Source organism: Urocampus carinirostris, chromosome 17 (assembly GCF_059441175.1).
Source record: "Urocampus carinirostris isolate Australia breed hairy pipefish chromosome 17, RoL_Ucar_1.0, whole genome shotgun sequence".
In the NCBI taxonomy this organism is placed as follows: domain Eukaryota; kingdom Metazoa; phylum Chordata; class Actinopteri; order Syngnathiformes; family Syngnathidae; genus Urocampus; species Urocampus carinirostris.
Window position 1 is genome coordinate 18,131,472 of NC_142365.1, and position 23,930 is coordinate 18,155,401.

Consider the following 23,930-nt stretch of genomic DNA (forward strand, 5'->3'; position numbering starts at 1 on the left):
AAAAGGGAGGGAGAGAGAGAGAGAGAAAGGCAGAGAAAAGGAAAGAGAAAAAGAAAGGGAGGGAGACAGAGAGAGAAAGACAGAGAAAGAGAAAGAAAGAGTGAAAGAGTATAAGTGAAAGAGAGAAGAGAGAGACACAGAGAGAGCAAGAGAGAGGGAGAGAGAGAGAGAGAGAAAGAGAGCGAGAAAGAAAGAAAGAAAAAATGAACGGAAAGAAAGAAAGAAAAAATGAAAGAAAAAAGAAAGAAAGAAGTTTGTGTCCAGCTAACCTCATGTGTTTAACTCCATCACTGTCAAGAAAATTAATCACGTTTGTTTTATTAAATTTTAAATCAATTTAATTTGTACTGTAATTTTAATACAGTTGGGGGGGGGGTGTCCCGGGGGTAGGCAATCATAGGTCGCTAAATTTGTATTTTATTTACACAGTGGAATCCACACTTAGGTCGCCGCCATGTTTGTTCGGGATCCAGCCGTCACACTCTGCACTGTGGGACTGTGGCACCTGATAGCAGTGTGCCATCTAGTAGTCAAATATTACACACTGTGGCTTCAAACAAAATTTGGTAGTTGTATTCATTTTGTCCTTCATTAGAATATTTGCTATTTAAGTGATCCGGAGTAATCGAAACTAATCCAGTTACATGATTATAATAGTATTCAGATTACATTACTGATTACATGTACAACAGGTACTACATTTTTTAAGTAACTTTCCCAACCCTGATCCTGACCCACCAGTTGAGAAAAACTGCTTTAAAGGTATTGGAAATTAGATGTATTTGGCTTCAATTAAGTACAGAACTTAAAGTGTCCCTTCACACAATTATGCAATGGGAAAAGTATCAGAAATTGGGGTTTGGGAATTTCGTTTGGATGGCGCAATGGACTTGTGAGTCACAGATGACGCAGGAAATCAGTGAATCGTGCGTAAATGACGTGGATACGTTTCAGAACCTCGGACAGCACCGCTTTATTACCATAAATGACGGCTTATAGCAGCGGACTAAATTTGATCAACTGTAATGGAAATATTTGAAGGCTAACTATTTGGCCTGTCATTTTTTTGAATTGTCACATTAAATTCACCCTCAGTGAAAGGTGTGCAGTGCCCGGCGATCAGCGTTGTGACCTCGAAGCTCGCCTTTTGTAGCATTTTCATTTGACTCACAGCAGTGTCGTTAAAACAGCTTGCGGTTGCTTCACCTTTTCACAGAGTTCGTTTCCAGTTAGTCAGCATGTTTTATCTGGAAGTGCCTTTTGAAATTATATCCATCCGTTATCTGCACCGCTTATCCTCAGTAGGCTCGCGGGGGTTCTGGAGCCCATCCTGGCCAACTTTAAGAAGAGACACAGAGACAGACAACCCACTTGCTGAACCTGCCAATTAACCTGTTCAAACCTGGGAATGTGGGAGGAAACCGAAGTGCTCCTGAGGAAAGCAATGCAGGCACGGGGAGAACATGCAAACTCCACACGGGGAGGCTGCGGTAGCTGGACTTGAACCCTAAACGTCCGCACCGTCCTCAAGGTTTGCCTCTCTCTCTCTCTCTCTCTCTCTCTCTCTCTCTCTCTCTCTCTCTCTCTCTCTCTCTCTCTCTCTCACTCACTCACTCACTCACTCACTCACTCACTCACTCACTCACTCACTCACTCTCTCTTTCTCATTCTCTCTTTCTTTCTCACTCTTTCTTGCTTTCCTTCTTTGTCTCCATCACTATCTCTCTTTTTCCATCACTATCTCTCTTTTTCCATCTTTCTTTCTCTGTCCTTTTGCTCTTTTTATCTCTATCACTCTCTCTCCATTTTTCTCTCTTTCTCATTCTCATTTTGTCCCTCTTTCTCTTTTCCTTCTCTTTTCTTCCATAAGTCTTCCCCGCTCTTATTTTCCCTCTCTCTTTCTTCCCTTTTCTGTCCCTCTCATTTTATTTTGCCCCTCGTCCCGTCTTTCTCTTTTTCACTTCTCTCTTTCTTCATTTCTCTGTCTCTTTCTTTTTCCCTCTCCTTTCTTCTCTCTTTCTTTTTCTATCTGTCCTCCTCTTTTTTCTTTCTTTCTTTCTGTGCGGCCACAAGCTGAAATGAGTTTGACACCCTTGGTTTAGACAGCCAATAACATGCAAGCGATAGTGATGGATTTTTACTTTGGTCATCTGAGATTTTTGTATGCTAGATTACTTGCACCTAAACTCTGAAGGGCAAAAATGGCAGAGGAGAATGAAAGACAGGAATAATAATTACTCAGTTGGGAGAAAAACAGCAACATTCTATTTTTATGTGTGGGGCTGGATTTTACAACGGCCCCTAAATCAGTCGTGTTCTTCGGCGACAGCAGCTTTGCCTCCAATTAATCAAGCAGAAACCGGGGAAGAGCTGTGAAAGGAGGAAAACAATGAAGACACCTATTTTCTGAGCATGTTTTTTTGTTACTGCGAAATATTATTGCATTTCTCCTCTTTACACTTTTGTGACAATGCACTATTCTTTTTCATTGCATTATTATTATAATTCAGGCCAGTCTCTAAGAACTAAGTTGTAAATGTTTTTGCATATCCTGTGCCCATGATTAATGGAATACAGTAATCCTTTACTTTACACGGTTATAATAATTAGTGGATTTTGAATGGAATTAAAGGTTTTTATTGTTTTTGATATCAACGTAACATGCATTGTGTTAGAGCAGACAGCACACAGCAAATGCTATCACAGGGCAGGTTAAGGAGGGCTTTAAGTATTCGGTAGGCGTTACAGTCTGTATGCACAACTGTGATAGGCTAGTGTATGGCGTCAGTCAACCAACGGTGCGGGTGCACAAGTCACAAAACAACTGGGAAGCATGACAACAGCTAGCTTTTAGCGGCTCCTTACATTTAAAATAAATTAATTAATTAAATCTGACTCTGAGGAAAGTCAGACGAGTGCAAAGAAATGGAGATCACTAGCGGGTGCTCTGTGGATTGTTAACAGATTTGGGTTGGACCACTGCCGAGCCTGTAGCTCGCCAATGCCCGATTCATAGCCAATGAAATAGATGACCTGGAGCTACAACTCATGGGAATCCGCTACGTTTGGGACAGTAGTATTTGAATCATGTGGAGACCTGACTCCACATTCGGGGTACCCGATGCTGGCATGCAGCTAGCCAGACGCTCTTTGTCAGGTACAAAACAATATACGGGACTTTTGAGTTACAAACAAATGTATTTTTTAAAGAGAAACAACCACAAAAGAAGAGGTAAAAGCACTCTTAGATTGACATGTAAATAATTCCACCGTCTGAAGTGTGAGCACCCTTCTTATACCGTTTCATGCATTCTGATTGGAGGATAGAATAAACCATGTGCACGTAACAGTACTCTGATTGGTTTGGACAGGAATCACATGTTTAAATGCAGTGTATAATGTTGGTCGCTAGATGGCGTGTGAGTATAATAAATGAGTAATAAGGGTAGTGGAACTTTTGTAAACAGAATGCGTCTCTGTAATAAGAATGGAATTCGGGAGTCAAACTCACTCTAAACCGAAACCTGATAAGAATAATGTGATATGGGAGGAAAAGCTGTCTTTTGATTTTGGGGGTGCTTGTCTAAAATCGTAAATCGTAAAACCACACACTTATTGAGCACTATAGAAATATAAATGTATAAAGATATAAGAAGAGTAATTGGATAGAATATATTATAAAAGGTACTTTTAGACCATAATTTCACTTACATTATTCAACTGCATGTCTGTGATCTGTGCTTTTATATTTAGATCTAGAGTCATATACTATCAGTTGCTAAATTCGTCATCTCGAGTTAAGTTTGACCCTCGGGGGCTTTTATGAAGGGGCGTCGCTACTTTGTAGATTTTCAAGTTTATGTGTGGGTTCCGTCCCTCATTAACCGCGATAACCGAGGTGATACTGTATTAGTTGTCATTCAAGGTTATAACGATGCAGCGTACCTCGCTTCTTTTGGCTCCCTCAAAGGTGATCTTTACCCGAAATCTTATCTTGTGTGCTTTCGAGTGCGACTGCTAAAAATATTGTCATTCTATTGCAACATTTTCCTTCATTTGCAATTGACTATTTCACAAATAACCACAAATTTAGACTAAAATCCGAGTTCATACTGTATTCTGTCATCACTGGAACACAACAAAATTGTATAATTATATATATATATACCGGAGCCATATCCCCCTAGTGGGAGGTGGCTGGAGTAAAGTAAATTTTCCTGCGGGGATGAAAAAAGTATCTATCCATCCATCCATCCATCCATCCATCCATCCATCCATCCATCCATCCATCTGCGCCTGCTCTGAGACTGTGAGGTCGCTGGTTCAAGCCTCGGCCGAGTCATACCTAAGACTTGCAACATTGGTACTCATTGCCTCCCTGCTTGGCGCTCGGCATTAAGGGTTGGAATTGGGGGGTTTGGTCACCTAATGACTAAAATGGCTGCGCCCTGTTTGGCTGCGGCTGCATCGGCTCGCTACAGTTTAACTGTACGGGTCAGTTGTATCGACATTTCGTTCTGTGTGCATTGTTACAAAGAATGACAATAAAAGTAAATTCTATAATTCTATCTATCTATCTATCTATCTATCTATCTATCTATCTATCTATCTATCTATCTATCTATCTATCTATCTATCTATCTATCTATCTATCTATCTATCTATCTATCTATCTATCTATCTATCTATCTATCTATCTATCTATCTATCTATCTATCTATCTATCTATCTATCTATCTATCTATCTATCTATCTATCTATCTAATCTGTTTCTGCCAACCTTTGCTTAAAGGTTTGCACCGTATTTGCACTAATTACCCAGTCAGGCAAAAAATTCCACATTTTTGGTATCCTGAAGGAAATAAAGTTTCCATGCAAGTTGCTGGTAGGTCTAGGCACCCGTAACTTATATCTGTGACCACGTAAACCATCAACACGACAGAACTCAAAACATTGATCAAAAGGCACATCGATCATTCCATGCAGTACTTTGAACACAAAAATTAAATCAAAACGAATTCTGCGGAGCTCCAAAAAGTCCAAGTTCAGTTTTTGTAGTCTTTCCGGATATGACAAGTTGTGCATCCAAGGTATCCGCTTCATATACCGACGTTGAACTCCTTCCAGTAGGTTAATGTCCTTGAGTAAGTAAGGGTTCCACACAACGCTATTATATTCTAAACCGGGTCTAACATATCTATCTATCTATTCAACCATCTATCTATCTATCTATCTATCTATCTATTCAACCATCTATTCAACCATCTATCTATCTATCTATCTATCTATCTATCTATCTATCTATCTATCTATCTATCTATCTATCTATCTATCTATCTATCTATCTATCTATCTATCTATCTATCTATCTATCTATCTATCTATCTATCTATCTATCTATCTATCTATCTATCTATCTATCTATCTATCTATCTATCTATCTATCTATCTATCTATCTATCTATCTATCTATCTATCTATATATCTATCTATCTATCTATCTATCTATCTATCTATCTATCTATCTATCTATCTATCTATCTATCTATCTATCTAAAGAAAACATTCACATTTCTGACTCTTTCTGGGAGATTGATACAGAGGAGGGGATTCCCAGACACCTCACTCAACCTAACTGATGTGTTGGGAATCATTGGGTTATCAAACCCCCCAATTCCAACCCCTGTTGCCAAGCAGGGAGGCAATGAGGATCAAGTCTTAGGTATTACCCGGCCGGGGCTTGAACCAGGAACCTCCCAGTCTTGGGGCAGCCACCCTTCCCCCTGAGGCCACCGAGCTTGCAATTGACCATTCCACAAATAACCACAAATTTAGAATCAAATGCAAGTTCATACTGTATTCTCTCACCACAGGAACCCAACAAAATCGTATAATAACCCAGGATTTTAATGTGACTTCTTTACCAAACTTCCACACATGAAGTGGTTGGGGATGAACTTATAAATGTCTGATTTTCATAAAAAAAATCGGTCCATCAATGTCAGGGACCCACTTTTTTAAAATCTTATTTTTCTCTTCTTAGTCTTTGTCTTCCTTGGAGTGCTACGTCTAATAACAATAAAGGCAAGCGTTATTTCAGTACCATTATGTATTTGGGTTAATAAAATTTGTATTCAGAAGAGGACACTGAAGCCCAGTGGCCCTCATCTTAATATTTCCGGCAGACTTTCGAAGAGGGGCAGCTTTTAAAAAGGCGCACTTATTCTGCAATAAGCACAATAGTGGCTTCTGCTCTTCCCCTCAAGTGCCCCGTTAACTGAAAGTCTTTCGTGCTCTTCCCGTCCATTTCCCTCCGCCTCATTACCCTTGTGTGAACTCGAGTTTTTCTGACTGCATGTTAAGTAGAAATAATGGAGCTTGAGCGCATTCCCTTTATGACAGCCCTCAGGAAATCGTATTCATCATTTAATACAAACCGACCCCTAAAGGCTCGTTCCAAAGCGTGAGCGTGCAGGTCCTGGGACTCCATTGCTGCATAGTAGACTGAGGAAGATGATAGCGCAGGGTCGTGTATTCACAGGTTGTTTAGTTTTTTTTTTTGCTCAAGCGTAAACAAAAAGAATAGATTGTAGTGAGCGTGGTTTTAAACCATAGTTGGCGTGAGACAAGGCTGTATTTTTTCTCTAACTATATTTAACATCTTGGAGAGGTTCATGACCCAATTCCTGGACCAACATGAAGGTGAAGTCAGCATTGATGGACACAACGTCACAAACCTCTGTTTTGCTGATGATATTGCCAGACTGGCCAAAAAACAGGATCTCAAAAATCTGGTCAATTGCCTAGACTAAGCATCAATCCAGCATGGGAAGGATCAGAACAAAACAAATTAAAGTAATGACCAACAACCCCCAAGGTATTCCCACAAACATCACAGTCAAGGTTGGCCTGTATGCTATTTAACAGGGTTGGGTAGGGTTACTTTAACTTGATTACTGTCAATTACTTTTGGATGACTCCAATACCAAATATGCTAATAAAAGACCAAAGAAACTAAATATGAATAAAATTATGACTCACAACACGTGGTAAGCTTTCTCTCCTGGCTTTGATCTTTTTGATCTCCGGCAAAGCTAACATAAAATGCGACAGAAACAAAATGAAAATAACAGCTTGCCAACATCATTTTTGCCGTACCATGTATTCCAAGCCTGCACAAAATTTAGTAATTTGAATCATATTTAGTTTATTTTTTCTTATATCAGCATATTTGGTACTGGAGTAATCCAAGTGTAATTGAAAGTAATCCAGTTAAAGTAACCCTACCCAACCCTGCTATTTAAACACCAGAAAAGATTGGGATCTGCCATAACATTAGTAATGTGTCATTTGCGATAGTAAGAACTCTATGAGCTTATTACTGAACGACGGGAGTCGGCTCCCTTTCTCTCTCTCTCTCTTGATTTGTTTTCTCTTGGATCATTCAATATTTTTTTATAAAAAAGCTGAAAGTTTATTCTAGTAGATCATAGGTCATTTGTTGTTGCTTTGCAAAGTACATTTTTTTAACTTACAATTTTATTGTGGTGTGTTTTCTAGGGATTTTGCGTTGCGTGACTTTTTGAGTTGTTTATAAAAAGTTAAAAGTGCAATTTAGTTTGAAAAAAAAGGATAATATAGTGGTATAAAACACTTTTATAGTTAATTATTAATCTACTTTATGCATAATGCTTCATTCTTATTGGGAATATGTCAAAGCCGAGGTGGGCAAACTATAGCTGGCTTTTTCATTCGGCCTGTCAAAGAAAAATGGTCAAAACATATTGACAACATACATATGCAAGGGCGATTGTTTTTAGTTTAATTTATTTAGTTTAGAATCGACTTTGGTGTGCAGGGACCCTGGCCTGCTTGCAAGTCAAGTCAAGTCATTGTTATTTGTATAGCCCTTAATCACAAATAGTCTCAAAGGGCTTCACAAGTTATTACATATAAGAAGTTTAGATTATTCATATGCTATACAGTAGAAGTTTTAAGCTTAGACTTAAACATGTCCACTGAGGCAGCAGATCGGATCAGTATTGTTTTAACCAGCAGATGACACCAGAGGTCTACCACAAGAATCAGTTTCTAGTAGTTTCTTTTTATTACTTAATGTGAGTGGTTTTCAAATAGTGGGGCACGATGCTTCGTCAAGTGGGGCGCGGACGCGTTTAATATCAGAGACCTTTTTTTATTTAAAACGGAATCAAGTGCAATTGCAGCTCCACTACACTAGGGGAGCCATGGCACTCTCATTGAGAATGTTTTGTGTACACTTCACCTTCATATGGCATATAGCACCAAGTGAGAGCATTAAATAAGAGGTGTTAACATGAAGTAAATTGGACCCTCAAGTACAGTCGTGGGGGTACTGGAGCCCATCCTTGCTATCTTCAGACAGTGGGCAGGGGACACCCTGAACTGATTGTCAGCCAGTCGCAAGGCACACAGAGACGGACAACTCTCTCGCTCATTCACACCTAGGGACAATTTGGACCGGCAAATTAACCTGACATGCATGTTTTGGGGAATGTGGGAGGAAACCGAAGTGCCCGGAGGAAACCCAAGCAAGCACGGGGAGAACATGCAAACTCCACACAGGAAGGTTTGATCTCATGACCTCAGAACTGTGCCGCACACGCGCTAACCACTGTGCTGCCGTGCTGCCCTACTAAATACTATTACAATAATATTATAAAAAAACGAAATAAAAAAGAATCACTATGGAAATACTATAAAAATAGGACAGAAATACTATCATTGAATCACTTCAAAAATACTTCCCAAGAAATACAACAGAAATACCACTACAGTAATACTTTAATACAAATATATTACACAGGAAAAACTGCAGAGTACCTCTAAAGAAATACTACAAAAAATACAAATGCAGTAATACTACAAAAGTTCTTCTATGGAAAAGCTACAAAAAACTACATTACTATTAAGTAAATTCTATAAAAATACTACTGCAAAAATACCACAGAAATACTACAAAAATGCTTAAAAATACAACAACAGTAATACTAAATATCAAATTGAGTGCTAATAAATCAATTTGCTTTGATTGAGAAAGTTTGAAAATCAATTTGATCAAATTAATTTATTTAAAAACAAATATAATTAGAGGGCCAAAATAACTCATTTTAGTGAGCCGAGTCTGAAGAGCGGGTTCCCTAAAAAGAGCCGAAATTCCCATTACGCATTCAATTCATCCATTTTCCAACAGCTAGTGCTCCTTTGGTGGACCCTTGCAATAACTGCTTTCCCATTTGTACTTGTCTGGTGTTGCTATCTAGTGGCTACTAATGGTACTGCACACTGCTTTGTAAAACCTGTCAGGTAAATCAAACAGGCCCCATCTTGCAATTAATAATTACGGGAGTGCCTGGTCCTCACAATACCAAGCAGAAAGAATAATGGAAACAAAAATAAATGACATTAAATCCAAAACATATACAACAATCTCACGCCCAAAAAAAAGAAAGGAAAAAGGGAAAATCACTAAAGTGTGTCCTATCTTTATCTGTGATACTTTGGTGGCATTACAGGTAATCCCAAATTCTTAAACATACAAAATGTGAGGAATGTTATGGTTTTTGGGGGATGGACCCATGTGGGGGGAAGCACGACCTCGGAGGCAGGGGTGCTCAAAAAGAGGGAGGGACTTTGATGACCAAAAGAGGTACAAAGTGACCTACAAACAAAGGTTCACAAAACCATTTAATGTCTGAACAAAACCAAACTTGACTCGATAAAGTCCATAACAGAAACGTAGACCAAAAATGGTCATGGAAAAGGTAAGGAGCAAGGTAACAAAGAAACCCAAAACAAACAACAAGTGTGTTGTGATTGGACACACCTGTACCCAGTTCTAACCCTCGTTGGGGCCCCTTGGTGGTAGCAGGCGTGCCACGCCCTAACACGCTTATTTGCATAATGTACTATTCTACATATATATCTCTATATATCTATATATATCTGTATATATAAATAAAGTTAAGTTTAACTAATAATTAGGTGACTTCCTCCTCCGTGGTAGAAAGTGGCCCAAAAAATTGCGATCCAACCATTTTCTCAACCGCATCAAGCTTTCTTATTCTTATTTTAAGACAGCATGTCTTTTCTTTGTTATCCTGAGCTGTGACATCATCGGAGGAACAGCACCCTAACAAGCCAGTTGCCATATTGACTGACATGTTAATTAGTCAAAGTAAGAGTGTTTTAGGAGAAGTTTTAGTAGTTTTATGTGGATACTGCCTAGGTGTTGTGTCACAGGTGCATGCAGTAATGGTACAAAAAGGGGCTAACTGGCAAAAAGAAAAATACACACACACAAAGAGCCGCCAACGAAAGGCTGCTGCAGCTTCAATGGAAAATCACGAAGCTGGCTGACCAGAAAACACGCAGTGAATTGCCAGGCTAACTCGGAACCAAGAACAATAAGCAGCAATGGCTATGGCAATAAACACAAAGCTGGTAGGGAGTAAAAAGAGCAAGGAACGCGTCAAAACCGGCGCTAACACCAAGCTGGCTGATCAAACGGGGCGCTAGGCAGATAAAGTTATACCAACAAATGCAGCAAAAAACACAAACCTAGAGGTGCAATCAACTTTCTCCAAGCAGGAAAAGAGCTGCTGTCTGTTTAGGGGTTGGCCTCACATGTGGTGTTAATGGGATTCACCCTTTTGGTTCTGTTGCCACTCTTTGTTGTTTTTTCTCAGTTAACCATGCTACTTACTGCGTGGTTTTGGTCGGCTGGTCTGGCATTGATCTCCCCGGTTATCCCTGTTTAGCAGCCGGCTAGCTGTCTAGCCTGCCATGTCCATTAATTATTGCCATCTACGTTTTTGTTTGTTGCCGCTTTTCGTTGTTGTTTCCCAGTTACTCTGACTACTCACTGCATGTTTTTGGTCGGCCAGCCTGGCGTGGAGCGTCCTGGTTAGCCCTCTTTAGCAGCAGGCTAGCCTTTTTTAGCAGTTGGCTAGCCTGCCGTGTCCATTGGTGACTACATTTCTCGAGTCCCCTGACCGTGCAATATTTTGCAACATATTTGCATAAATGTGATAATAATTATTGAGAGGAACACTACATGCTATGGGCAGCACGGCGGCGCAGTGGTTAGCCCATGTGCGGCACAGTTAATGTCTTGGGAACCTCCTGCGTGGGTTCAAGTCCAGGTCCAGACTTCCTGTGCGGAGTTTGTATGTTCTCCCCGTGCTTGCGTGCGTTTCCTCCGGGCACTCCGGTTTCCAACCACATTCCGAAAACATGCATTTTAGGTGAATTGGCAGGTCCAAATTGTCCCTAGGTGTGAATGAGCGAGTGAGTTGTCTGTCCCCGTGTGCCCTGCGATTGGCTGGCAACCAGTTCAGGGTGTCCCCTGCCCAGTGCCCGATGATTGCTGGAATGGGCTTCAGCACCCCCGCGACCCTACTGAGGATAAGCGGTGTAGCTCATGAGATGAGATGAGACTACATGCTATCTGCCTAATTGGGGATACCCTTCCTCTGCACAGTTTAGAGGACATTGCCGGCTTGTGATACCGTAGCAGTACCAGGGACATTATAAAATACACTTTCCATCCCGGCCACCCCCTCTTTGACCTGTTGCCCCGGATTAGGCGCTACAGGTCCCTCAAAACGAGGACACACAAAGACAGCTTCTTCCTCAGGGCCATCACCACTCTAAATGAGCCACAAAACTGAAAACATATCTTCCAAACTTTTCATTTTTTTTGTTACAGCAAACTTTTATTGCGCTAAAATATTATCATGATGCACTGTTATTTTTCATTCGCCAACATTGCAATATTTTGATAATAAATGATAAATCATTTTTCTGTCTTTTATCCTGATAGTCTTATATCAGTAGCTCAGGAGGTAAAGCGCTTATCTTGGGATCAAAAGGTCGCAGGTTTGATTCCCGGCTATGTCGTATGTCGAAGTGTCCTTGGATAAGAAACTGAATCCCTAATACCCCCGAAAGCAGGTAGTTGCCTTGCATGGCTGACGCTGCTATTGGTTAGTTAGTGTGTAAAAGGGAAAAGTGTAAAGCACATTGTGAAGCGCTTTGGGAGGTTTTCAGTGACTTGAAAAGACCATTTACATTTTATTTTTTCTCTCTTTAAAGATTTCATGTTTTTTTACCCTGGAGCCCCATGTCAAATCTCGTTACATGCAATGTTTCACAACGTTGATATCAATGACAATAATGACAATTCAATTCAATTTAAATCAAGTTATTACAAGTCCAGGGTTCATCTAGTAGTTGTACAAATCAGAGGAAAATGCATCTTCTCCTCCCAGCTCGCCCGCTTCTGTTAGTCAATAACAACTTTCCCTCTCCTGCCAAATAGCGTGCCACGGAAAACAGCGTTAATATCACACTCTCAGAGGAAGTTCACCGACAGATTTATGTGGGTTCAGGAAGGAAGGCAGCGTCCCGTCATCAGTGAGGTAAAATCCCCTGTCGGCGGTGCGCTAGCCCCAAGGAAAGATTGAGAGTCATTTTTTTTCCTCGTCAAGCAGAGTAAACAGTTCCCCAAGAAGGCCCGGAGTCGGAATTCAAGTGAGGTGTCCTTGGGAGATGTGCTGATGCAACAGGCTTCAAGGAAATGTAATTCTAATCAAGAATAATCAAGTATATCCTCACATAATAATTTTTCTGACAATTTTTTTTGATTTTATTGTATTTTAATCATTGTGCTTGTCCGTGCATTACTGTGTCGTTAAAAAAACCCTTCCTGAATTATGTGTTTCACATCATCAAACCAATTTTAATACCACACAGAGACAATCTAAGGGAATGCAAATGGAATTCCACAAGCCACACCCATTTATGATTTCCACCACCCGTGTTGAATCAAGAAATCACTTCAATTTAAAGTGAAGGAGGCTACATAATATCAAGAACACAATTTATGTGCCACAATCCCACGAATTTCCATAAAGATTAAGAAAACAAAGTGACCACTGTCAGAGTCATTATCTACAAATGAGAAAACTGGAGACCGTAGCAAATATTCCCTGGAGTGGTCGACTAACTAAGATTACTCCAATAGTGCAACGACGGCTTATCCAGGAGAACCTAGAAAAACATCCAAAGTGTCAGGGAAGACCAGAACAGAGCAGGAGACCCCAGAGCGTTCGTACAATTCTTTATTTGGGGAAGCGTAAGGGTTAGCGGGAGACGTGATGACCGTCGAACGTCAGCAGCAGCAACGACGTGAAGACAACTTCGGAAGACGTAACCAATCGTAGCGTGGGACGGAGGCAGGTCGAGTTTACCAGGACTGGAGAGAACATCGTAGCATGGGACGGAAGCAGGTCGAGTTTACCGGGACTGAAGAGAAGATCGTAGCGTGGGACGGAAGCAGGTCGGATCGGAGACAGGTCGGATCGGAGACAGGCAGGCAGAATCAGGTAAACAAGAAGGCACATGTAATCGGGAGAGTCTTACGGGGTACAGAAGTAATCCTCCGACAAAGAGTTCTCCGCGTAACGCGTTTAAAAAGGGAGCATTAACCAATCAGGAAGCACATTCCAGCGCGCCACATGATTACCCAAGGTGGCTCCACTTGGGTAATCATGACACAAAGAACCGCAGGCCTCACTGGCTTCAGTTCATGACTCCGCTATAAGAAAGACACCGGACAAAAAAAGCATCCATGGGAGAAATCTCGGGCGAAAAACAATGCTACAAAAGTACACCAGATGTCGTCAAAAAGCATCTTGATTATTCTCAAGACTTTCGGAGAAACATTCTCTGGACCGATGAGCCAAAAATTTTTTGGGAAGCCCTTCACAACTGGCATAAAAATGGTATTGCATTTGGGAAAGAGAACATGATGCCGATAGTAAAGCAGATAGTAAGGCAGTGTAATGGTCTGGGGCTGCTTTGCTGCCTCTGGACCAGGACAACTTGCTGTGGTTGACGGAATAATGAATTTTGTTGTTTACTAGAAGATCCAGTTCATGCCCTCAAACTAAAGCACTCTTAGATCATCCAGCAGTACAGCAATCTGAAACACAACAGCAAGTCCACCTCTGAATTGCTGAAAACAACGAAGGTTCTGGAGTGGCCAAGTCAAAGTCCGGATTTTAATCCAATTGAGATACCGTGGTGTCATCTTCATCGGGCATTTCATGCCAGAAAACCTTCCATTAGGGCAGATTTGAAACAATTTTGTAAAGAAAAGTGGGCCAGAATTCCTCCACAGCGCTGTGAAAGACTCATTACCAAATGACGTTTGATTTCTGTTATTGCTGCCAAAGGTAGCCCAACACGCTATTAGGTTCAGTAGGAAGTTACTTTTTCTCATAGGGCCAGATGCTCTCTCACTCTTCAAAACCGCATATAGTTTTTCCTTGGGTTGTCTCTGTGTGATATTAAAAATGTTTTGATGATCTGAAACCTTTTGTGAGTGATAACTATGCCAAAAACACAGAAATCAGGAAGGGGGCAAATACTTTTTCATGACACTGTAAATAAGAGGAGTGAAATAATATGAAAAAAAGTGGCAACTAGAAATTTTGCTGATGATTTGGCAGTCATCAATCAATGTACAGACCTGACTCATTGTTGTGAGACGATTTATAGTGACAACCCCTAATGACAGCATGTCTTGTTCTACTCCTTTTTTGGCTCGTCTGTGGATTGCTTCTCACAGCACTTGCTATTGAGTACTCTGTCATGTGCTGATAAAAACTTTCCATTTAACATTTGGAGATTTGTAATTTTGAGGAATACAGTAATCCCTCGTTATTCGGCTGCATTCAAAGAAAGGTCCCGCAATGGTAAAAACACGTGAAGTAGAAACATTTATCTGTTTAATTTTTGTTAGATAATCCATAATACATTTAAACGAAAGAACAAACAAGACACTTCTGTATTGTCAAATTATAATTTTAGCCAGCCGCTATAGAGAGCTAACCGGCGCGATCAACGCCATTCTGGCAACCAACAACAAAAAGTGGATACAGCAACTTACACAAATCAAGCCGGGAAATAAAGGCTAGCTGGCTACTAAAGAGGGCTAGTTGCCTGCTAAAAATGGGCATATGGGATGATCAACTCCAGGATGGGCAACCCAAAACATGCAGTAAGCAGCCAGGCTAACCCAGAAACAACAACAAAAAGCGGCAACATCAACAAGCACGAAAACAGCCGGGAATAACCAATGGACACGGCAGGTTAGCCGACTAGCCGGCGGTTAAATACCAGGCTGGCCTAACAAAATCACGCGGTAAGGATCCAGGCTCACCAGGAACCCACAACGAAAAATGTCTACGACAACAAACTTGAACCTGGACAGAAATAGATCAGTTGACACGGAGGGCTAGCTGGCTGCTAATGGGGCTAGCTTAGAGCAAAAAAAAAATAAAAAATGGAAGGTCTCGGCAACCCCAATGCTGACAGGGAGCTATCCGGACAATATGCAACTGCAAAACATGCAGCAAAAAACACAAAAGAAAAGCCACAGTGGCCTACCTGAAGGAGGCGAAGGCAAAAAAGGAACGTACGCTGTAGCGGCACTGGGTAAAATTACCCCACCCAACTTTTTGAGGAGAAGGAAGCAACTCGTACAAAACTGTCATTCATGAGGCCCCCAGCGACAAGGTTAGCAAAGTTCCAATTCCTCCAAATAAAAATGAACTGTGTGCAACTGCTGTTCACCACAATCGCTTGTCTGTTTCAGAGCGGTCTCATATGTTTCATTAACAGGAACCATTATTGTGAAGTGTTTGGTTTTAATGCAATGACGTCACCGCTGTAGAGAATATGAGCCAAATCTGTGACTTTTCATACAAAATCTTTCAGGTTCCCCGGTCCGGCACGTGGAATATTTTGCAACATATTTGCATTATTTTGGGCAGGAGCACTATCTTCTGTTACACAAGTTGAATTTTGACATACTCATAGGTAGAGGGATCTGTGTTTATTTTACATAACAGGAGGCTCATCTTGACAGAGGTGATAAGTTTGTCCACCATCTTCCAAAAATGTGAGGAGAAAAATGGTTGAATTTGGTCCCTTTGAGTTTCTGTAGTTTGTATTTTTCGTTGAGTTTGTTCAGGCTGCACTACACGGGTTTATAACTTTTTTACGCTGAAGTGACTTGACACCCCAATATACAATCTTTAAATAAGAGCGTTCATTATGTTCTATTGCCTTTTTTTAGTTTGATTTTGGCGTTTCAAATCACTGCTTTTTCCATGTCGAATTGTCGGAAAATATTTTTGCATGTTGATTGACTTCTGAGTCACGAGCAAAGTTAGCTCATGTGTGCAGAAAATGAATGGGGTGTATGAGTGATGCATCTTGTTCTCAGACAGAACCGCCTTCTTGACACCTTTGGCCGTCGACTTGATGGAAAGGAACACAAGATAACGCGAGAGAAATGATGCAAAGACAAGTGTGAACTTGTGCGACAACAGAAATGAGTCATGCTCTGGAGTATATAGACGCATGATGATGTAATGTATGGTTTTATACACGCTCATACACATGCACAATGAAAAAATTGTTATTGGTGGTTAAAAGTATTCCCAAACAGAATTATTATTTCAATTAGGCACCGAACGTGTAGTGTTTCTCCCCACAATTATGCAAATATGTTGCAAAATATTCCATGTGCCAGTGACTCCAGACATTTAGTCACAAAAATGACCTATTTGACTTTGTTCCTGTAGAGCTGTGATGTCATTAAAGGCACACAACCCTTTTCAAAATGGAGAATCCCATTAACACAACATGGGAGACCAGCTCAGAAACAGAAACCGATTGTGAACAAGCAAACTGCATTTCCCTAATTTTTGCTTGGAGAAATTGATAATTGTTTACCCTGCCGTCGCCTCCTTTAAAGTAAGCCGTCGCCTCCTTTAAAGTAAGCAATTGTGCCTTTTCGTTTGTGTTTTTGCTGAGTGTGTCACAGTTTGTATAATTTTGTCCAGCTCGCTCCCTGTTAGCACTAGGGCTGCTGAGGACCTTCCTGTATGGTTTGCTCTCAGTTGGCGCTCATTTGCTGCCTACTGTGTATTGTTTGGCTGGTTATCCTGGCATTAGTACCAGTTTTACCGTGTCGCTTGGTTTGTTCCCGGCCAGCTTTTCATTTGTCACCGTAGCGGTTGCTGCTTTTCAATGTTGGTACCCAATTAAGCTCGCTGTTCTTTGTATATTTTTTTATCGGCTAGCCTGATGTTGGAACTGGTTTTGCCTTTCCTTTTGGTTTATCCCCAGTGGGCTTCACATTTATCGCCATTGCAGCTTTTCGTTGTTGGTTCCTGGTTAGCATGGCTGGTCACTGAGAGATTTTTTTTGGGTAGACATTTAAAACACATAGTGAGTTTTGGTGGCTTCGGGTGCCCCAGGGAGTCAGACCCGAGACAAACATCGCGTCGAGTTCTAAGTATGGATTTGAAGGTGTAAATACCTAAAATTTTAATCAATGAAAATTAACATTGGTATTATACAATGAAGCACCACGGCAGATGAGCAAATCCACGGCGCAGTTCTGTGGTCATGGGTTTGAATCCAGCTACCAGCCTTCCTGTGCAGAGTTTGCTTGTTCTCCCAGTTATTGTGTATTCCTTCCACATTCCAAAAACGTGCATGTCAGGTTAATTGGCCGGTCTAAATTGACCCTAGGTATGATTGAGAGAGTGAGTTGTATGTCTCTTCGTGCCCTGCGACTGGCTGGTAACCGGTTCCCACTCCCTGAAGATGACTGGGATGGGCCCCAGCACCCCTGCAACCTTACTGAGGATAGGCGATGCAGATATTGGATGGATGGATGCATTATACTATGTTTTTTTGCTCAGTATTCAATTTTTTTTTTATTTTTTTTTTACTGAATACAAGTTTTTTGTACCACTAGGAGACTCTAAATATTACATATTGTCCCTTCGTCTGTTTTAAATTACAGCTGAAAGAAAAGTTTTGTTTATTATTTTTCAGTTTACTTTAAAAACGGGTAAGAAGAAAACAAATTAATACATTTGGTGTTGCTTTACCAGATCAGGTCCACTGGCCCTGGTTTTGATAGTTTACCTAAAGTAGCTGTCAAAGACAGGGTAGAATAGAATAGAATAGAATATACCTTTATTGTCATTGCTACAAATGGGCATCTGTGAAGGTTGTTGTGTATGCTTTTTCTTCTTTTTCATTTTATTCAAGCTTTTTTCTTCCCTTTTTCAATAATTTTCCCTCTTTTTATTATTATTTTCCTGTTTTTCCTTGTGTTTTCTCATGTTTTCTTGTATTTGTTTGAGTCTTCTATCCTTTTACTTCTTTATTCATTATTTATTGTTTCTTCTTCTTTATCTCTTTTTGCCTTATTTATATTATTTTCTTCTGTTGTTTCTTTTTTCAGTAATGTCTCTTTTTTTTAGCTTTGCCCCCCAAAAGTATTTTAGCACATACGTTTACATGTTTTTAAATGTATGGATAGAAGCAACAAAAACAAGAGGCTTTTGGGAGCCAAAAAAGTCAGCTCTTTTTAATGAGCCGAGCTAAAAGAGCCGCTCCTCGAAAAAGAGACGGAATTCTCATCACTACACGCTTATTTGAGTAACTGCAAAATCCTGCCAACAGGTAGCACAGCACTAGCTATCGGCTAGTGAGTGTGTAAAAGGGAAAAGAGTGAAGCACATTGTAAAGCACTTTGGGAGGTCTTCATTGACTTGAAAAGCGCTATATAAATGCAGACTATTTACATTTAACTGGGGGGACACCGTGCAAGAGGAGTAACGGTCCTTCTTTTAATGCTTCTCTTTTCTTTTCCCGGCTTTTTCGGCTCCACCTAGCACCTTTCTACCCTCCATCGTACCGGACTCATATCATTTGCGCGGTTCTGTGTTCATTTTAGCTCTACAGAGTGGTGGTGGGCCAAACCAACTTTGAATTTGGAAGGGAAGGATTTCCCCAGATGGTAAAACCTCATCTGTTGTGAAAGTGACTGATACATGTTCAAATATTTTTTTTCATCCAGGCAGCTCAAACTCCACCTTGACACGAGCCGGCCCTTTAGGAAATCTCCCGTTGTTCCCGATTCACCACTCTGGCATTGGCCTTGAGTGAATTTCAGTACTCATATAAGACCTTTTAATGACCTCTTCATTTGCACTACGTCCGTTAAAGAAACCGGGGCCTTTTCTCATTCAGATTCTGATATTTGTTTGATAATATCACAAACTTTTCCATTCGAACCCATGTTTATTTTGAATAAGTCATCACTGATAACTCTAGTTCAGAGGTGGCCAGAGCAGTCCCCTGTCCTACATATTTTGTGAGTTTCCTTTCTCCTCTTTATTTAAATATGGGAAGACAGAAAAAGAAGGCACAGAACAGCACAATATTCTATCATATAACAAAAAAAAATCCAAATGTTTGTCAAATAACAATAAACAAAAATGCATATTTAAATATGCTATACATCGGCAAATATGTAAGATACTCTTTTCCTAATTCCTTATCCAAAGATCCAAAGATCATACATTTGGACTTATCACACAAACGAAACCAAAGGAAGAGCAATACAATTCTTTTCATGTGAAGTAAAATATTTTTATCAACAAAAAATGATAATAATTTAATAATGTAAACACACCTTTCAAAAGGTTTTCAATGACTTAGTTTCTTTGGTTGAATATTTTGATAACATAAACATTCCCATTGTGCAAATGATGTATAATATGCTTAATAGTCTGCCCTTGTGTTGGGTTAAACATCTCAAGTATTCCTGCAGCACTTTTTAATTACTTGAACATTCTTAACGTTGTAGTGCTTGACTGTTTCATGCATTAGAAAAAAAAGATACTTTTTTTTAATTCATAAAAAAATGGTCTTGGGCGCCAACTGACAAACTAAAGTGGTACTACAACCTTCAACGATATTTAGTAAACTTGTTTGCATTGATGTAACGTGCATAGTGGCTTATTAATTGCCAACCCAACAAATTAAATGAATGAATAATTGAATGAATGAATGAATGAAAACTTTATTTCGAACATTAAAATAAAAACAAGACAAAAACAATGAATCAAAAACAAAATAATGTTAACATAACATGTTTGAAAAGGGGTAGTATGAAGTAGACGCGTCATTCAAATTTATTCATTCATTCAAATTGATGATCAGATTAGTTGCCAACGCTTCTAATGATTTATTTAATTCAATTTTATTGATTTGTTGTTGCAGCCCTATATCAAACTTCTGCACAGCTTGCTATAGAGCAGATATTTTTTATCGCCTCAATTAGAGAAGCGAAACCTCCAAAACATGCACGACATGGGACTATCAAAGACTGACTTGCCACCCATGAATTCATGGATTATTGTAGATTATTCTCGCTCCACTTACGCCCTAACATAGGTCCCTTGATCCATTACAAGGGAATCCTGAAGCTTGTTTGTATTTAAATACAAAATACAACTGAATACAGTTATGGTGATACCGTCTCTAGCGCAGTACGAGGACGCTGAACTCCTCATGTAGATATTCTCCCTACCATATACACCTGCATATAAAATGAATTTACAACAATGAAACACAATACGGAAATCGGGGAGTCAGCTTTTATGCACATAATTGCTTGTGTGTCACCAGTAGCAAATGTTAGGCAGCGCATGGGGTGGGGGCGTGGCTTATACAGGAACTGTAAACTAACGAAAAATCAATGGGGAAAACTTAACGCAAGAATTTCTGCCTTTTTTAAAACAAACATTTGGGGTTTTAATAGAAAAGTTTGTGGTATTTACGAGCAAATATCTGGGTTGGCCAACCCTAAATTAGAATAGCGAGTTTTATTTACCGCTATGACATTAGCTTATGCTAAAAAAATACAAAAAATGTAGTCATAAGATTGAGACCACCACATGTGTTTAGAATTTCTTATTGGTATTTGACTTGTTTTGTTTCATTTTACTTGGAAATATAAACTCGAGAACAAACCATGCAAACACCCCAAAAACCCAAAAGATTATTTTTGGAAAATGGCAAATGAACATGGAATGCCCTTATCATTGATTGAAATTTGTTTTACTAAGTGATAAAAAACACAATGCTACACCTATTTACTCAGACAAGACAGAGTATATATAAAAAAAAACAAGATAATTTGTGTAAACAAGTTTATTTTATTCACCAAATAAACAACACAAGTAATTCTTTCAGAAGTTTTAGAGTTCCTTCCCCTCTTTTAGTAAATTGAATGTTGCGTATTATATTGCAGGATTACAGAAACTGTCCCAATTTAGTGTAATTTTCCAGAAATAATCAAAGTATTAGTTCCCATTTTCTTCTAATACTCTGTATGTACTTTCCTCACATGACTGAAAACTCTGCTTGATCGTGGTAAACATTTGCTAGTATATCTCGACAAATTACAAATTTACAATGATGTTGTTGTCTGCTACCAGTGGCCGAGACCATCAGGATTAGAACCGAATTAGGCAGGATGAGAATGATCAAATAAAAAAATGTTTTTTTTTGTCCTGTACAAAAATGGTACAGTATTTTAAATGATCAACAACAAAAAAACACGGGGAAATGTATATCTTAACAGTTATGCAAACCTCACAGTATGGTCAAACCCGTCGAAAAGTTGGCGTCATGCTCCTGCAAAAAGTTAATCTGCCAGGTATGTCTTGAGCTTGGGGAGTGTCTATGTACCCTTGGATCCATGATCCCCATATTTTCGGCTTATACCCATAGCCATCAACTGGCCGAAAGTAATCCAATGGACTCGGCAGATGGTCAAGAAGCTTTCCCTTTCTAGTGTAGCAAGGGAGAGAGGGGAGCTGAGTAAATGAAAACCTCACAATATGTCCGAGCCCGTCGAAATGTTGTCCTCATGCTCCTGCAAAAAGTTCATCTGCCAGGGATGCTTTGAGCCTGTGGAGTCCCCCACAAAAGTGTCTACGTAACCTTGAGTCCATGGTCCCCATATATCGGGCTGATACCCAAAGCTATCAACTGGCTGAGAGTATTCAAATGGACTCGTAAGATGATTGTGAAGCTTTCCTTCTGTTGGGTAGCAAGTGTAGTGTGGAGAAGAGGGAGATGAAGAAACGAGGACATTCGGCTCCAGAGCAAGCCTGTGCATGCGAGTTGGAATTTCTCGGGACTGTACGGGATGGGGGACGGGTGCACGCCAGGGAGTACAACTCTGACGCGCTGGACCAGGAATCGGCTCAAATCGGGTTCCATTGCACTCCCGATGGCCGCAGGTCTTGCCGGTGGGGTTCGCACTCAGAAAAACAGAGAGAGCAGAGATGCGATTAATGGCCCTCTGCAGGGTTGCAATCTTTGAGAGACGCTTGCCGCTCAGGTCGTGGTTCAGAGCAACTCGGAGAGCGTTGAAGGCCTGGTTGTAGTCCAAGATGCGTTTTCTCTCACGGACGTTGGCCGCCATCCTGCGGGCTTTGGAACGGACAGGCCTGTTTCGTTTTTTGGTCCGACCCTCATTCGGCTCACTCGAACTGCTCGTTGAGCTCTCGCTGTCTGGAAAGGACGCCATTAGACTCTCGCAGTCCTCGGCTCGCTCGAATCCAGCGATGTCCAGCTCTTCCTCCGAAAACTCGGATTCGGCGATGCTGCTGCAGCTCATTGTGTCGTGGAAAAGCAAGTCGGAAAATCAGACTCCGGACGCCGTTCTGCATTTGCGAGGCTGTGGTTAGTTTAGTCTGCGTCTGTGACTCCAAAACTCCTCTGGTGTCTTGTGTTTGCTTGTACCTCCACAGGACAGGTTGCCTTGCTTTTTAAAGTCACATGTAGAGTCACCTTTGAGGAATGATGCACTCTCTCCCTCTCCAGGTTTATGAGTAGCCTCCAGCCAAATGGCACTGTCACCTCCTCCTCTGACTCTCCCTCACATCCCTTACAAGTTTCAACACTGTCTCGGCGTACAAAAAGAAAACATCCTTTTTAATTTGGATTTTGATCCAGGTTGCGTATTCGTGGCTCTCCCTTAACTATATGATAAATTGATCTCCATTGGTTCAATCAATTGTCCAAGTGTTCCTATTTTTCAACATGTCTCCTTGTTTCTTTTTGTAAACCATCTCATCCACCATAGGTCAAGTTTTCAGCAGTTTCTCAACACGACCTCAGTGGAACTGCTTAAATCTAGGCTTAAAACACACTTACATTATATTACATAGCTTATGAATGATCTATATTTCATGTTGACAATATTTGTGTATATTTTGTTAATGCTACATCCATTGCAACCTGGTCATCCTTTTTCTTTTACTTTTTAGTTTTTTTATTTTATATTATACTTTATTTAGGGCGGGACGGTGGCTGGGTGGCTAGCGCGCAGCCCCACTGTGCAAAGGTTCAGGGTTCAAGTCCAGCTACCGCGGCCTCCCCATGTGGGGTTTGCATGTTCCCCCGGGCACTCCGGTTTCCTCCCACATTCCAAAAAACATGCAAATTGTCCCTTGGTGTGGATGAGCGAGTGAATTGTCTGTCCCTGTGTGCCCAGCGACTGGCTGGCAACCAGTTTAGGGTGTCCCCTGCCCACTGCCTGAAGATAGCTGGGATGTTGCTGTTCATGAAGAGTATATGTACAGTTTATTTACATTACTGTCTTTTTTAAAATATCGTGCAATGAAAGGTATTTTACTATTAATTGCAATGTTATACAGTATTTATATTTTCATTACATTGCTCGTTTTTGTTTGACTTTTATTGCTTTTGTTCTGAAACAGTCATAATATAAATGTTTCTATTTTTTTATAGGGTCAAAGTTTGCAGTTAAAAAAATGAAACATTTTAAGTCAAGTCAAGTCATGTTTATTTGTATAGCCCTTAATCACAAAGTGTCTCAAATGGCTGCACAGATCATAAAAATATTGGTGGAATTAGGTACAATTCCAACATCTTAATTTCCTTCTCTGCTGTTTTGCCAATGTTGCTCCCTT

At 40.4% G+C, this 23,930-nt stretch overlaps 1 protein-coding gene and 1 long non-coding RNA gene across 2 annotated transcripts; one reads left to right on the plus strand and one right to left on the minus strand.

Annotated features, from left to right (window-relative positions):
- Positions 1 to 1,006: 1,006 nt before the first annotated feature.
- Positions 1,007 to 14,932, plus strand: LOC148349401 (uncharacterized). Its single transcript, XR_015847296.1, has 3 exons — positions 1,007 to 1,531; positions 12,362 to 12,461; positions 12,534 to 14,932. It is a non-coding gene; the product is annotated as an uncharacterized LOC148349401 (long non-coding RNA).
- Positions 14,933 to 21,820: 6,888 nt separating this feature from the next.
- On the minus strand, positions 21,821 to 22,612 carry bhlha9 (basic helix-loop-helix family, member a9). Its single transcript, XM_088321709.1, has one exon. The coding sequence runs from the start codon at positions 22,610 to 22,612 to the stop codon at positions 21,821 to 21,823; it is 792 nt and encodes a 263-aa protein (XP_088177835.1).
- Between the last annotated feature and the right edge of the window lie 1,318 nt (positions 22,613 to 23,930).

Bases quoted from the DNA above. Each gene is read 5' to 3' on its own strand.
- bhlha9 (XM_088321709.1), bottom strand. From the start codon at position 22,612: ATGAGCTGCAGCAGCATCGCCGAATCCGAGTTTTCGGAGGAAGAGCTG.